Below are 15742 nucleotides of genomic sequence, written 5' to 3'. Positions count from 1 at the left end.
TTTCAGCTAATAAAAGTGGATGGTGACAGGATTTTTTCCATCTTGGAGAAAAAAAGAATAAGAGAAAAGTATAGCATAACACCTTATCTGTCAAACATGGTGAAAGCAGTGTGATGGCACTGACATGGATGAAAGTAGAAGTGGGCCACTAGTGTTTGCTGATGGAAGAAGCAGGAGGAATTTTGTGCCAAGGCAAAGAAGTAGGATGCTCTTCTATGGCCTGGTCACCTGATCTGATCGATTCTAGACTTCAGGCAGTTATTGATGACAAAGGATTTTCATCCAACTATTTAAAAAAGCTCCATATTTAAAATTATCCTTGTGAAGTCTGAACCATGAAATAATGGCCAGAAAATCCAATTTTTTGTTTAAAAAAAGTGTTTGTAGCTTATTCAGCTATTTCAAGTGTTTATTGAACCTTGCAATTTAGAGTGCAATTTATCACACTGATGATGTAGAGATATAAAACTCACCCAAAAGGGTGTCAAATATGACGCACTTGACCTGAGTCTCTCGAATTACTCCCGAACGTCTGAAGAAAATGACTGCACTTCCTGCACAGTTAATGCAGACATTTATTCTTGAGTTCAAGCTGAAAGTCATATAATCACATCTTGATCGACTGATTTAAAATCCATCATGGTGGTGTACATAGGCAAAACTTTTGCTGGACAAATATATCAGTTTTCCCAAGTAGTGTTAGCTGAATCTTTAAAAATGTTGATTGGTGTTGAGTAATTTAGTTCACAATTTCAAAACGGCCGTTAAACTTTAAAAAAAAAAAGTCTGCAGGGAAATAAATAGTAAATAATTAAAGCACACAGCTACATTCACACATTGTTACCTGACGTGTCCTCGTGGTGACACCTGACACCTCAGGTGCGCCTTTAGCCCCGCCCTCCTGGCTGTACCTAGCTGAGGGAAAGTGGGAGAAACAAAGCAGCGTCGACTATTATTCCAGGATCCCTATCTATATGGTTAAAAGGAAAAACTGACCTCTCGACTCTTGGCGAGTTTTTTTTTTTTCTTTTGCTCTCATTTGTTGTTCACAATGGACGATCCGTTTTTTAAGTCGGCGTTACCTGCGCACGACTCCTCTGTGCTGGATGACACCAGCCTGGCTTTGCCGGCCTATCTGCGATCCTCAACGCAGCCCGATGAGGACCGGAATCAGCGGGTTCACCGGCAGGTTCAGCTCACAATGTCCAGGAAGTCTAAAAAGACTCAGTCAAATGGTAATGTTCATTTTGAAAACGAATCAGCATCATACGTTGACGCATTTGGGAGAAACCGGGTGCACTGTAAGCCAAGCTAATGAAGTAGTACTAATGAATGAAGTGAATGAGAGTGGTAGCAAAAATAACTTCCTCCCACTTTCCAAATCTAATATTTAAACTTTAGGATGTCAGGGACATGTACAGGTAGATTAGTGAACTATCAACTGTTTTACTGAATAATAATAACCACAAACAATATTAATATGAATAATAATAATAGAAGTACAGAGTTTTTCCTCCTTTCCCACCCTGGTGGCTATGTTACCCTTTCAAAAGGGTCCAAGCTGGAAACCCCTAAAGTAAACTATGAAACCCCTTTCCTTTGCCAGACCCTGCTTTGTCTGTCCTGAGGCTGTGCTCTGCATTAAGGGGAGCTTACTAGAAGTCTAGTTAGTGTAAACACAGACATTTCTGTAAGTGGAATGCACACTTCCTAGTTAATCCTCTTGTCTAACAGGTTTCTGCAGTTCCCTAAAAGTGATAACTGCCAGAACCTAATTTTACTATGTCATCCACTGATGACCTTATTTATTAAGTATTGGCAGCCAAAAATAAAGAGGTCTTCTATTCAATTTTGACAACTATAAAAAATTTAAAGTAATATTGCCTGTATCTGGACAGGTTTGGTTGAATTTATGAAGCATCACTGACTATTAAAAGGTTTGTTAGGTGTGTTTAGACGGATGGTTAACCACATGAGTCAACACTACCCTGTAAATAAAAATGAAAGAATTTTTTTACTGGCTTCCCCTCAAGTCTTTACAGATTGCAGAGTGCTATTAAAGGGGATTACAAGACTTTTTATTATTTGCATTATTTATTTTGTGACTTCTTCTCCCTAAAATATTTCGTTGTTATAATGCACTGTCAACTCACTGCAAAAAGGTCCTGGGTTTGGATTCACCGGCCGGCCGAGTCCTTTCTTCTCGAGTTTGTGTGTTCTCCCTGTGGCTGTGTTAGGTGTTCCCACGGTCCAAAGACATTCATGTTAGGTTAACAGGCAATTCTAAATTTGCTGCAGGCGTTAATGTGACTGAATGGTTGTCTCTGTGTATGGGCCCTGTGATAACCTGGTGATGGGTTCAGGGTGAGCACCACCACAACCCTGAATTTGATAAGAAGAAAAAGATGGATGGATTACATGTTTGTTTGTTTTTAAAAAAAAAGGAAAATCTCTGAACTGTTTTGTGTCTGCTGTCTTGTTTATTTTATTTATAGACTAGAAAATATTTAAACAACAGAAGTTTATCCAAAGTGATTTAGAGACAGGCACATTGACATTCCAGCTCTCCAAAAAACAACTTTCAAAATACATGAAAAGTGTGTGTCTGTGTGTGCATTTTAACTAAGTATTGTGGAAGGTAAAATTCACACATTTATTCATCATTAAAATATGCTCAGAATTTTCACATTATTATTTCAAAGTTACTATTACTCCGAATGTCTAGAAGACTGAGAGTCAACTGCTTTTAAAATGTTCCCTTATAATACTTAACGAAAAAACCCAACTAAAACTAAACATTTTCCAACAATTAAAAACTAAACTAAACAAGAAAATCCATCCCAACTTGAACTAAACCAAATTAAAAACAAAAACCAAACTAATTAGAAAATACAAACCTATAATAAGTCTGCTGTACGGTGTACATTTTAGGACATCGTCAGGTCTCAGGAAAAAAGTTGTCAGGTCTCAGTTCTCGGGAAAAAAAGTCGCCAGGTATCAGACAAAAAAATGTTAGGTCTCAGTTCTCAGGAAAAAAGTTGTCAGGTCTCAGACAAAAAAAATGCAAGGTCTCAGTTCTCAGGAAAAACGTCGGGTCTCAATGTCTGAGACCTGAGACCCGACTTTTTTCCTGATACCTTACGACTTTTTTCCTGAGACCTGACGATGTCCTAAAATGTACACTGTACTGCTGACATATCTGCTGCATTGTAATAATATGTCTAGGAATTTTCTCTCCCAGAATCACAATAATCCCATGCACAGGGCACAAGTGGTCACTGATAATGATAAGTGAATCATGCTCTACTGCTGTGATAGTCACCAACTGGAAACCAGATGTTACACCTGCTCAGAGTTCAAGGACTTTTTCAATGATACATAATACAAATGTGCCTAATGTGTCATGAAACATTATTTAACAGATAGCATTTAATGTCCGATCCATTTAATCTCACTGCTTTGCCATCTCTCTTCCATCTTCTTTTTAAATTAGATGCCATTTATTTTGCAGGTTGCACAGATGTCTGCTGTGCACCGTGAGTGTGCACTGTCCTTTCAAAGCTGAGGAAACCAGAGTCGGAATCACGATCCAGATATGAGAACACTAACAGGCATGGCGGGAATTATCATACGGACTAACCAAACCTCTTTGACTTGTTTCAGGTGGTGTCTGTTCACAGAAATATGAAACAGCGAGCTTAAATGATGCAGATGGACTTTTAACGAACACGAAGGTAAGACTCTCCTTTATTTATTCTTATGCACCGCCACATGCACCCAAACATTTTGGGGACATTTGTCATCCTAATCGATCACTAGAATATTCATCTCGCTTCTGTTTTTTTAGAGCTAATACAGATCTGAAGTATGCAGATTCCTCCACAGATATTAAGCGCATTCAGCTCAGCATGCTTGCTTTAGTCGTCCCTGTACAGAATGATTATAAAAGGACAAACTACTTGAACTTGTGGCCTCATACTGTACTGCACTTTAAATATTGTACTCCATAATTTGAATACAGGCAAATGGTTCTCTGTGGTATCCTGCTGCTGCTTTATGCATGCTCACAGAACCCAAGTCTGTTGAATAATAAGTCATTGTATTCTTTTCGTATCTTATCTGTTATGCAACAGTGTTTACTTTATGTGCGTGGATGCTTGAAGGGAAAAAAAAGCAATTTAATACTGAAAAAATAAAAAGCTCTTTTTGCCTTAGAAAGTAAAAGAAGGGTAAAAGGATAGATTATGTATAAAAACATGGACGTGCCCAGTTGTTGACAAGCATTAAGCGTTACAGCCATCGGCATCTTTGGTTGTTGGAGCCAAAAGTGAGTGTATTTGAACAAGAGCAAGTGCTACGTTACACACCAATGCTAAGTGTCATGCAAATAAAATATTAGCATTTTACTCACCAGAACTGGAGCACAGACTTCCTGAACAGACTATTAGTTTAATTAACTGCACATCAAAACATATTACTTGTCACATAAACCGCATTATGGCTCAGGGTATTAAAAAGACTTGGAAACTAGCAAAAGAAGACCAGTTGAATTGTTTGATTGTCATGTCACAGATGGACGTCATGATTTGTGGAGGAATTTTAAAATTTCTGTTTCAGATCTGTAAGTTTCTAGCTGAACTCTGAATGTAAAGTCTCGATTATACTTGTACTAGTTTGTGAGTCTTGTGTGACTCTAACATCAGAGTTCCAGTTCAGTGAGATAAATCCTAGCTGATGAGTGACACTGTGAGTCATCGAGGCCATACCCCAAATACCAACTTTGTCACTCATACAATTTAAAAAGCTGAGCTAAAATTAAACAAACAAACAAACAAACAAACAAACAAACAAACAAACAAATTAAAATAATAAATGAATCCAAGAGTCTATGAACATCCTTATGTCTTGTTTAAAGTCTATGGGTAGTGACTTCTGTATTCTCAACCTATTATAAAGAAAAACAAGTAGCAGCAGCTTGCGTAAATAGGCAGTTACTATAGATTTTAATTGTGAACTATAATGTTTCTCTTTATAGACAACATATGGAGCTGTTTCTGACAATAACGCATTAAAGGAATAAGTCATATATTTTAAACCGCATCAGTATTTCTTTGTGCTGAAGTTTGTTCTGTTCACTCGTGCACAGTGATAAAGCATTGGGGTGGGGTTACCAAGACATCATAATGACCTTTTGCACAAGTAGTTGCTGTGCTGTGTATTTCTGACTATAATGACATCCAAGTATATAAATGGAAGTACAAAGTCCCATACAGTGAAAGAGCAGGGTAACCAGGCCAGTGCATTAAAGCTGTTTTTGTTTTTCCTTCTCACAGGTAAATAGATCGTCCTTCTCCAGTCACTCCTTCTCTGGCGACCATGACCGCAAACCATCCAGGAGGCTGGAAGTGTCCCCTCAGTCAAGCCCAGAGCAACCTCATAGGCACTTTAAATGCAGTACTTATTCTGGGATGCCCACCCCCTCTGTATCAAGTCATTCACCCAAAGTTGGCACTCACTTGGCAAAGTCAGCTTCCTTTCACCACCATGTTTTTTCAGATTTACCTCATAGCACACAGAGATGTGCATACACACCTGCACGAGGGAACGTCCAGCAAAGGACGTTTAGACAGACCTTAGGATTGCAATCTGTACCTGCAAATGCTGCATTTCGGAAAAATGGAGAATATGGTTCTAAGTGGACTTACAGACAAAGTACTGTGAAACCAACTTTCACAGAAAAAATGCAGAGAAGAAATGGTGACACCATGTTTAGTTCTATCCAGCCTAAGGATAGCATGTTCGGGCTAAAACAGAAGAGGGAAAGGGGCCACTATAAATCCCTTAGAGTGAACTCATACCCGCCCTCTGTCAGCAGTGTGGAGACGGATGCTGGCAGGCGGGCAGCAACGCAGTTACCCATTAAGCAGATGCACGTGCAGAATGTCACAAAACTGTAAGACCTTTGTTCTGTACATTCATTATTTCAATATGATCCTGTATTGATAATCTACATTTTGAAACATTTGTGGATTTTCACACAGGATGTCAGTAAGCAAGTCTCCGAGGATGACAATGGAGAAGGCTGTGCAGCTTTTGACCCAGAATGAAGAGGAAAAACTGATCTGTGCAACCAGTTTCATACAAAATGAATGTTTCAAGAGTGCCATTGCTAGAGGCAAGGTATGTTTAATCACAGGTATTTTATGTGTTAAGGATGCAGAGCGATTATAAATCCTGATACATGAATTCGTCAATCGTTGGTCCATTCTTGCTTTCTCTATTTTCTCCAGATTTGCCATGTGAACGGGATTGAGAAGCTCATGTTTCTACTTAACAATGACAGCGAAGAAGTGCAGCGTGCCACTGCCGGGGCGCTGCGTAATGCTGTTTATGAGAACGATAGAAATAAGCTTAATGTTAAGGAAAACGCAGGCTTGTCTTTGATTCCTACTGTACTGAATAGCAGCCGCGATAAGGAGACCAGGCGGCATCTTACGGGTTAGTTTGTGTTTAAACACACTACATGTCCTAATTTTAATCTGATTAGGTTTGCAAATTTCAAGCTCTCGTCAAAACTGGTTTTGCTCGCTTTAAATAAACATTGCCTTTGATACATATGAAATCATGCTCTGAGACTCATATATGCAATGCAGCACTAGCTTATTTATATTTTTGTGATTTATCTCCTTGCAAAAAACTAAATCTCAATCTCTCCCACAGGTCTTTTGTGGAACCTCTCCTCTCATGACATGTTGAAGGAGGCTTTTCCACATCATGCCTTATCCACTCTCAGCCGCTCCGTTCTTGTTCCCAGTTCTGGCATTTTTGAAGGCGAGAATCCGAAAGATGAACTGCTAGTGGATGATGAAACTTTCATCAATGCCACCGGCTGCCTGCGGTAGGTTCTCTTTTGTTAGCTGCGAAAAAACTGTACTTGCTGGGATGTTTTTCATTGGGATAAACCAAAAACTACTGTAGGTGTCACTTAATCTGCTGATTATAAACAGAAGAGGTCGAAGATTTCAGCAGATCAGAAGATATTGTTTGGGATCATAGCATTTAATTTCTGAAGGACAAAAAGTTCTTCTGCTTCTGAATTTATCACCTACATCCTCAAACTCCAGGGATTTATACTGTGTGACCCTCCAAAAGTCGATTCTGTTCATCTGGACGAAGCGTTTTGTGGGAGAAACGTTTTGTCACTCATCCAAGTGACTTCTTCAAGCTCAGCTGACTGCAGGTTTCCCCAATCTTATATATACGATGTAATTTAAACTCCTCCATTTGCATAATGACCGAAACCAGTCTATGTACTGTGTGACATAGATTTGATCTGGGGCCTCCAGATGGATCGGCATAAATGGAAAACCTGGTGTAGTATTGTTTAGTAACCCCAGGGGCTTGTGTTTGTTAGATCTGCCCATAGTTACATTGTGTTTTTAAAATGCTTTCCAGCTTTTTTTTGGATCTGGCTAAACTCTCACATTGCCAGTAAGCTATTGCATATATATATATATATATATATATATATATATATATATATATATATATATATATATATATATATATATATATATTTGTCTTTTGTATATAGCATATGTGAGTGCAAGGGTACCTGTGCTCATTTAACAGTATCAATGTACTTTTGGCTTCAATCTTCATGAAATCTAAAAGTAAACTGAGCCAAATGTCTTCAGATAAAAGTTATTTCTCCATCTGCTCTATAAGCTTTGGCACTGACCCTGGGTATCAGTGACAACTAAGATGACAGTGACTAAGTCAGAAACTGGTGGTTGGAAGAGGTTGTTGTGGTTTTTTCCATTATGCAGTGTTTTTTCCATTTCACCATATATGAAAATTAATTTCTGTGCGAAACAAACAAGCAAAATAGGTAATGCATTAGCAGAAAATTACCAGCACATTTTCTGTTTTTTACTGTTTGTTTACAATGTGGGATGGAAATGACTGAAGATGCAAAAGCAACCTAAACAAAGAGTATCAGCTGATCCATCAGACAAAGTAGACTGCTGATCTACCAGGATAGGACACTAGGCTTGGCTCTCTGGTCTACCTGAACTAATGCTATTGTCAATTTTCTCATTGGTGTAGATTAGAGGGGTATGTGTAGAGACCCCGATGGAGAAAGGTGAACAGTACAAGAATTTGAAGGAGCGTGCAAAGGGCAGAAGAACCATATGATGGTTGATTTAAGAAACATCTGGGGTTCATCTAGCAGCTCTGTGAAAGTGTCTGGAACTGCCTAGTCACTAAAATTATAATAAGCAAGAGAGTAACTACCATCCATTTTTATACAGTTTCTTTACTATCATGTGATTATGTCAAACCACAGTTTATCTACTGGGGTCTGAGATTATGCCTCGTACTTCTGCTTTGGACTTATTTAGACACACATCATCTCTCTGTTTGCAAAGCAGGAGATACAAGAGCCACTGCTCCCCTGGCAACTATAGCCAGATGAAAAGAGTGAAAGACTCAATTATTCATCGAGTTCTCTCTTTCCCCGGCTTTGCTGAACTGAAATCATTCAGTCCTCTCTGACCCAGTGTTATCGAGTTCTCCTTATCATGTTCTAAAGCCTTTTGAGCACCCAGTGGATGAAATAAGGGAGTTCCCCATGGCTGCACAAAGAGCCTCTTGTGGGGATTCTGAATGTTAATTTTCATATTTATTTCCCTCTGTTGGTTGGGCTGCATAAGAACAGGCTAGTCTTACTAGTCTGTGATATAATTTGTCTGTGATTGCCACGGGCATCGGAAAGATGTCCAAAATAGTGCATCCATTAATTTGCACAATTGTGTGGATGACAGAAAAATATTTTATAGCACTTTTGACTTTATTAAAATGGGCTTATCTAATTGGCACATTTTTGTTTCTAGAAATCTGAGTTCCGCAGGCCGATATGTCAGGGAAGCAATGAGGAATTGTGACAATCTCATCGATTCTTTGATCTACTACATCCGGGGAACCGTAGCTAACCGTAAGATGGATGACAAGGTGAAGTGAAAACATTTGTCCTCACTGTGTCTGCGTCACGGCAAACTGCTTTGATTTACAACACTTTTGTTACATGTTCACAAATGATTTTTACTTGTACTTTGTTAAGGTTCACATAATTGAGGAAGGAGAGTACAAACAACCAGGTCCAGATGATCTTGGTCAAACAATTGATTTTAATGAATACACGCGTGGGAAGACCATTCTGTATGCAGACAGGAATTAATCTTCGACTTAATCAAAGCATACACAGATTTTTATAGCATCAGGGTTTGAATTAACGACGCCCCTTCATACGTCACAGACAGAATGTATACACACGTCAAATCAAAACCACAATGACTTTTAACACAGTTTAAAGGAACGTTGTCTTCTATCTTCATGGCCGGTACTTCCTGTCACTGCCGGATGCTCTCTTGGGAAGGACTTCAGCTCCACAACTTTCAAACAGATGTAAACTTTGCCTGAATTCTTAGAATTCCCTTCTATGTTTCTGTTGTGTCCCCATATGTTATTAAATTGTTTGCCAGACAATTTTTACTTTCTTTCTTCATCTACATCTCAATCTACTCTGAAGAGCACGGAGAACTGCGTCTGTATCCTGCACAACCTGTCTTATCAGATTGAGTCAGAGCTTCCGAAGAAAAACGACCAGGTTCTCACAGAGTCTCGCCAAGACTTGGATTCGCAGCCAAAGACTTTGGGCTGTTTTTCTTATCGCAGTGCCAAGATCACAGAGGTAATCTCTTTACACATTAATGGACCCTGACAACACAAAAGACGTTCTTATGGTTTAATATCCGAGTGTGAGAGAACATCTTTAATCATCTTTACTAGAACATGCTCATTTAGCTTTCTCTTGTATTATATTGGTGGTGAGAAACATCCAAACAAATCATGCATTATACATTACTGCTTTACCAGGTGCGCCAGTGTTGCTGCTGTTATGCTATTATCTATGTAAGTTAGCCATAGCTCTACATAGCATGACAATCAGAAGCACAATTCTCAAAAGATGATTGTTTTTTCCATCTGCAGTAATTTTATTTGATGCTACGGTTCTGGTCTGACACCTCCGTGCAGTTGCATGTGTGTAGCAACAAAGCAGTCATCAGTGACAATGGACATGACATTAATGAAGTCAAATGCAGCATTAAAGGGGGAAGTGGTGAGGAGGTGGATTGCAATTTTACATCTGGTAGACAAGCTAAAGCGGCTTAAAACACACACATCCTGAGCTATCAGTTAAATTCTTGTTGATATTTGCTGACATTTTTTAATGAGCCTTTATTTAGTTAGGAAGTCCCTTGAGATTAACATCTCTTTTCCAAGGGAAACCTGGCCACGAAGACATGCTGTTAGTGGTACAAAATCACATTTAACATCAGAACAAAGCAAAAACAAAACAAGTCAGAGTAAAAATGCCATACAAGGTCCAGCTTATGAGTAGCAGTTACACAGTTATAGAAGTCTTTATAAGACCTCTGAACTCTCAGGCAGCTTTTATGTGCTCTGAATCCTACATTAATGTGGAAATAACTGGGTTAATGGCTGCTGATCAGATAAAAAATTACTAAATCAAAACATGTGTCTGGTCCTTATTTAAGGAAACACTTAGTGTTATCTTAAATAACACTAAGCCTCTTTAACCTTTTGTCTATGTTGGCATTTAAAAAATGCTCAGTTGTTACTAAGAGATCTGAGGTGTGTCAGGAAACATTCACCACCAGCAGCCTGAACGTTTTATGCAAGAGAGTGTAGATGTTTCTTGCGCCAATTTCTTACACTATAATCTGAGTTGAATTCAGACTCATCAGACCAGACAACATTATTCCAGGCTTTTGTTGTCCAATCTTAATGAGCCTATGTGAAATGTAGTTTTAGTTTCCTGTTCCTATCTGACAGGAGTGTGGGCTTCTGCAGCCAACAGATTCAACATGCTGCGTTTTCAGAGATGCTCTTCTGCACCCTAAGCTGTAATGAGCGGTTATTTAAAATTTACAAAAAAAAATTACTTTTGCCTTTCCATCAGCTGGAAGCAGTCTGTTCATTCTCCTCTGAGATCAACAAGTCCTGGCTCAACAAGGCATTTTAGCCTCGAGAACTGCCGCTCACTGGATATTTTTTTTCTATTTTGGTCCATTCTCTGTAAACCATGGTTGTGTGGGAAAATCCTAGAAGATCAGTAATTGCTGAAGTAGTCAGACCAGCCCAGTTTGGCAGCTACAACTGTGCTCATTCAAAGACATTTAAATCATCTATCTTTTTCATTCCTAAGCTCAATTTGAACTTCAGCACATCATTTAAACTATGTCTATATGCCTAAATATACAGGGTTGCTGCCATGTGACTGGTTGGTTAGGTATTTGCTGTAATGAGAAGTTGTAACTACTGACTGCATAGTTTTTGAAAACTATGGGCTTCAATATGATGCTCTAACAGTGATTGTTATTCTGCCTCCTACAAGAATGAAATCTGGATGCGTGGATTTGGTTTCCTAAAGCTGTATAAGTATGTCTTTTGCACTAAAACTGTTGCCAGGAAGTTAAACTTCCAATATGAAAATGTGGAAAAATGGATGCACCACCAGTCTTTAGATGTCCATACTGAATAAAATCAATTGCTAACACGGTTAGCCACCTCTTGTTGTAAATTTGAACCGACTGGACCCACATACCTGGAGTCTGTCTCGTAAACTCCTTCTTCTCAGTATGCAGTGCATCAGCACCCCCTGCTGGAGCCCGAGCCCAACCCCAACCCCCATGGCATAGAGTGGCTGTGGGACACGATCACTGTGCGGATGTACATATCACTGATGGCCTGCAGTACAAATGACACCATCAAGGAGGCTGCCATTGGTGCTCTGCAGAACATCACAGCTGGAAAACACGAGGTAAGATGGGAAGGACTTCAGCTCTTAATCTAATTATAGGTTCGATGTGTAAGCAGAAAAGAGGCAAGTGTGTCTACTGTATCTCTGGCACTTTATTAGATGTATGTATGAGTCAAATGAAGGGTAGATTAATCTGGAATACTGTTTGACAGCTTAACAGATTTAACAGCTTTTGTTTTGGCCACCTGATCATTATGCATTAGTATTGTTTAGCACATTTATATTTACATGTATATGTATTTTAAAGTCATACATGTAAGACATATTTAAAATGTTTTTTCTGTGGTCTGCAGATAAACAGAGGCATCGCCGTTATCATTGTTCAGCGGGAAAATGGTCTTGAGAAGATTAAGGAAATTTTAAACGGTGAAAGTAGTAATCTAAAGATACCTGCTGTATCTCTAATCAAAAACATCTCACGCTACGATCAACTTCGTCCTGCCATTGGTAACTTTTGATGTCTCCTCTAAGCTTTTCCCATTATCGTTCCACCACGACCACAAACCGCACTTTTGAACGGCTCTTTTACATGACTTGTTTTACTCCTAAAGCAAACCAGGTGTTGTCAGAGATGGTGAAAATGCTGCCCTTTGACAGCACCGACGTCAACCAGACTAGTGAGGTGACGATTTCTTTATGTGAAATCCTGACTTACCTGTGCCTGAGTGATGCGAAGAATGCTGACGCAATAATCGAAAACCGCGGCATCCCAAAGATCATCAACATCAGCAAGACAGACAAAGGGTTAGTTACATTACTAAACCACTCAGATACAAGACATGAGAAGTTGTATGTTCAATGCAAGATAATGATATATGTGCCATTATTTTGTTTAGTTTATTTTTATGTCATTATTTACCTAATCCATTGTATTTAGTTCCTTTAAGTAGCAATAACATAAAGTAACTTCTTCAGAGTCTCGGTACTTCAGATAAAAGTGAATAATTAAAAAACTGATGTGAATAAATGCTATAGCCATGCAAAGTTATGAACAGGCTAGCGCAAAGTTATGAGGGAACTGCTTTCGTAGGTTGTATGGGTGCATGCCACATTCCACATGCCTAATTAACATACTAACAAATGCTAGAATCGTACTAGCGGGAAAAGGTAAAGCCCAGAATTCATGCAACTGGAAGTTTTTAAAAAGCGTGGAAAAGGGGCACACACACAACAAGCACATTCAATTTTGTCTGAAGTGATGCCAAGAAGACAGGAAGCAATTAATGCTGCCCCTCGATTTATTTTAGAGTCTTGACAAAATCCAAACAGGCATGGTTGTGAAGGTTAGTTGTTATGAAGGTGGAAGTTAAGTACAGAGCCCAAAATATAATTCAATAATATAATATATAAATTGTGTAATTTTAGCAAAGGAATCTATGAGGATTGCTTCACTTTTGGAGTCAATCCAAAGTTCACCATAAGCATAAAAAGTAAAAGTACTCACGGTTCAGAAAAACAGCATGTATTATTTTTACCTTTTCCTTCTCCTCGTTACAGACCCAGTCGTATGCAAAAGGCAGCGTGCCTTCTGCTGCACGTAATATGGAAAAACAATGAAGTCCATGAGACCCTCAAGAAAGTGAGTTCCTGCACACATCGCATCCTATCATATCATGTTGCACATGATTTTCTTCATGTCTTTACACTTCATTATGAGCACTTTAAGTTGATGTCTCAGCACTTAAAAATGTGTTTTAGGCTTAGAGGGTTGAAATGGCTTCTTTTCCTCTTTAAGTTGTTTAATTTAAACAAAGAACTGAGCTGCTAGTTATTGATACATTGCTGCATGTTACATTATTCAGCTGTGTCTTTCAGAGGATTGATCTAAATATCCATAGTATCGATACCAAAGCTGATATTGGTATCAGATCAATACTAGCATGACAGGACTGATACTTTGTTTCTATGTTAAGTACGTAGCCAAGTGAAAAATATAGGTCAGACATGCACTAGCTTGAACACGCTGAAATGTTTCTATTAACTAATTATTGAGAAAAGTAAAACATGTAGTATTTTTAGTGTGTTCAGAATTGGCAAATTGGTCATGACTCATCTCATAACTCATGCCGCACTGCTCTCTCTTATATAAGCCACCATTATAGATTAAACGTATCGCTGTCTGTATTGATATCGGCAATACTGCCCCTATATTTATTAGTATCAGATCGATATCAAAATTTGTAGTATTCCACAGCACTAAACTGCACATTTGCATCATTCAGTTCGTTAAATAACTTTTTGATATTTAAGTTTTTAGTTCGGTGCAGCGAGAAGACATACATTATGTTTTTTGAACGTCTGAAATACAGCATGCTAACCTACACTTTTTCAACAGCGGGGGTTCAAGAAATACGATTTCGTCAATGCAAGGACAAAAAGAGCTTTGAGCTCCTGATGAAACTCAGCCGTGGATTCATAAATCTCATCTCATCTGTATGTAGCGACTGTTTGGTTTTTTTTTTTATTGCTGTTGTTTTTGTTTTGTTGGGGTTTTTTGTCATGCTACAACCAAACATTGGAAACAACACTGAAACTCTTTTTTTTTAAAAGGATAGACTTTTTTTGGTTGTTTGTTATATATTTGGAAATCTCTCTCCAGCTATTTGCCCTAATGTTTGCATTAGTTGGATTCATGTTCTCAAATTTATGTTTCTGATACCACAAAATGAATGAGATATTTTATTTAAAAAGAGGTAAACCTGCTGATTCATGAAGAACTGTACCACACTTTTTGTGACCTTTAAAGCACCTTTTAGTTGTTAATAATCCTTGTGTAGCATATCATTGTTATAGTGCCTTATGATAAAAATGACAGATGAATGTAGAATGTTTTTTATAGCAGAAATTACACTAATCATAAGACACCTATTGAAATTTGAAGTATTTCTTTCTGTTTATGTTGTATGGGTTTTTTCCCCCTCCTTTCTATAACGGCAGCTTGTCAGTTTATAATAGTCGATGTTGTAAGACAAATGAAATCTTTAAAATGAAGAAGTTCTTTTTTTAAGACAAACCAAATGAAGCTGTACATTAAAGAATACAGAATGCGCTCAAAGACTCATTACCGTGGCTCAAATGATTGTTAACCTGTTCTCTATGTGAAAATGCCTTGTTGATGTCTGAGGAGAACGGATAGACTGCTTCGACCTGCACCAGGAGGCCGCATCCGTCACCTAAAAATAGGAAACTGAGGCTACAATTTGCACATGCTGTCCTGCACGGGCATCTCTGAAGGCAAAAGGGGTTCCAACCTGGTACTAGCAAGGTGTACATCATAAAGAATTCTGATACCAATTTATGGAGCTGATATGTGGTTATTTTAGAGCTAAAATGAGAGACCAACTTCTTATGAATGTGTTTTAGAGTACGGTCAGAAACTGGTCACAAAGAAATGCCTTGAATTTGCTTTGCAGATTGTTCTATAGTAGTTTCTACATTATGCTGTGTTAGAAATTGTGCATGTAGCTTGGTAGATATATTACAACACACACTGACATAGTTTTGATTTTCCAGTATTAGTTTATAAGATTGTTTGGGCCACTTTTAAACTGTTATGTACAAAAAGAAAAGAAAACTAGTTTGAGTTGTCACCAGAAATATATCAAATCTACTACTCGTTGTCTCCCTCATTTATTTAAGAACATATCAGAATATTACAGCTCATACAATATTTATATGACTCACTATAGCTTTGCATTACAGAATGACAAATGACCACAGTCTGCTATGTATTCCCTAAGCTTTCATTTCCCTATGAGAAAACTGCAGACAGTAAACAAAGGAAGATTAGCACCACAGTAAATGGTCCGCTCCATCATTCGCTAATAAATTGTG

General features: G+C 38.3%; 1 protein-coding gene across 1 annotated transcript; it reads left to right on the top strand.

Moving 5' to 3' along the window:
• Positions 1 to 645: 645 nt before the first annotated feature.
• pkp2 (plakophilin 2) lies at positions 646 to 15496 on the top strand. The gene is made up of 13 exons (XM_085252444.1): positions 646 to 1235; positions 3664 to 3734; positions 5334 to 5953; positions 6042 to 6180; positions 6291 to 6498; positions 6721 to 6898; positions 8898 to 9015; positions 9593 to 9754; positions 11726 to 11908; positions 12202 to 12355; positions 12460 to 12652; positions 13406 to 13487; positions 14244 to 15496. The coding sequence occupies exons 1-13, from the start codon at positions 1052 to 1054 to the stop codon at positions 14301 to 14303; spliced, it is 2352 nt and encodes a 783-aa protein (XP_085108570.1). The 5' UTR covers positions 646 to 1051; the 3' UTR covers positions 14304 to 15496.
• Positions 15497 to 15742: the final 246 nt, after the last annotated feature.

The sequence above is a fragment of the Mchenga conophoros genome, linkage group LG17 (assembly GCF_057382185.1).
Source record: "Mchenga conophoros isolate Kocher_MC1m ecotype Shallow Benthic linkage group LG17, M_conophoros_male_GT1.1, whole genome shotgun sequence".
Lineage (NCBI taxonomy): Eukaryota > Metazoa > Chordata > Actinopteri > Cichliformes > Cichlidae > Mchenga > Mchenga conophoros.
This window is presented reverse-complemented; position numbering and strand designations above follow the sequence as displayed.

What these genes read in the sequence shown, in the direction of transcription:
- pkp2 (XM_085252444.1), top strand. Translation starts at nt 1,052, where the DNA reads ATGGACGATCCGTTTTTTAAGTCGGCGTTACCTGCGCACGACTCCTCT. An exon ending in AATGCCACCGGCTGCCTGCG is followed by an intron (nt 6,899 to 8,897) that starts GTAGGTTCTCTT and finishes TTTTGTTTCTAG; the next exon opens with AAATCTGAGTTCCGCAGGCC. An exon ending in GCAGTGCCAAGATCACAGAG is followed by an intron (nt 9,755 to 11,725) that starts GTAATCTCTTTA and finishes CCTTCTTCTCAG; the next exon opens with TATGCAGTGCATCAGCACCC.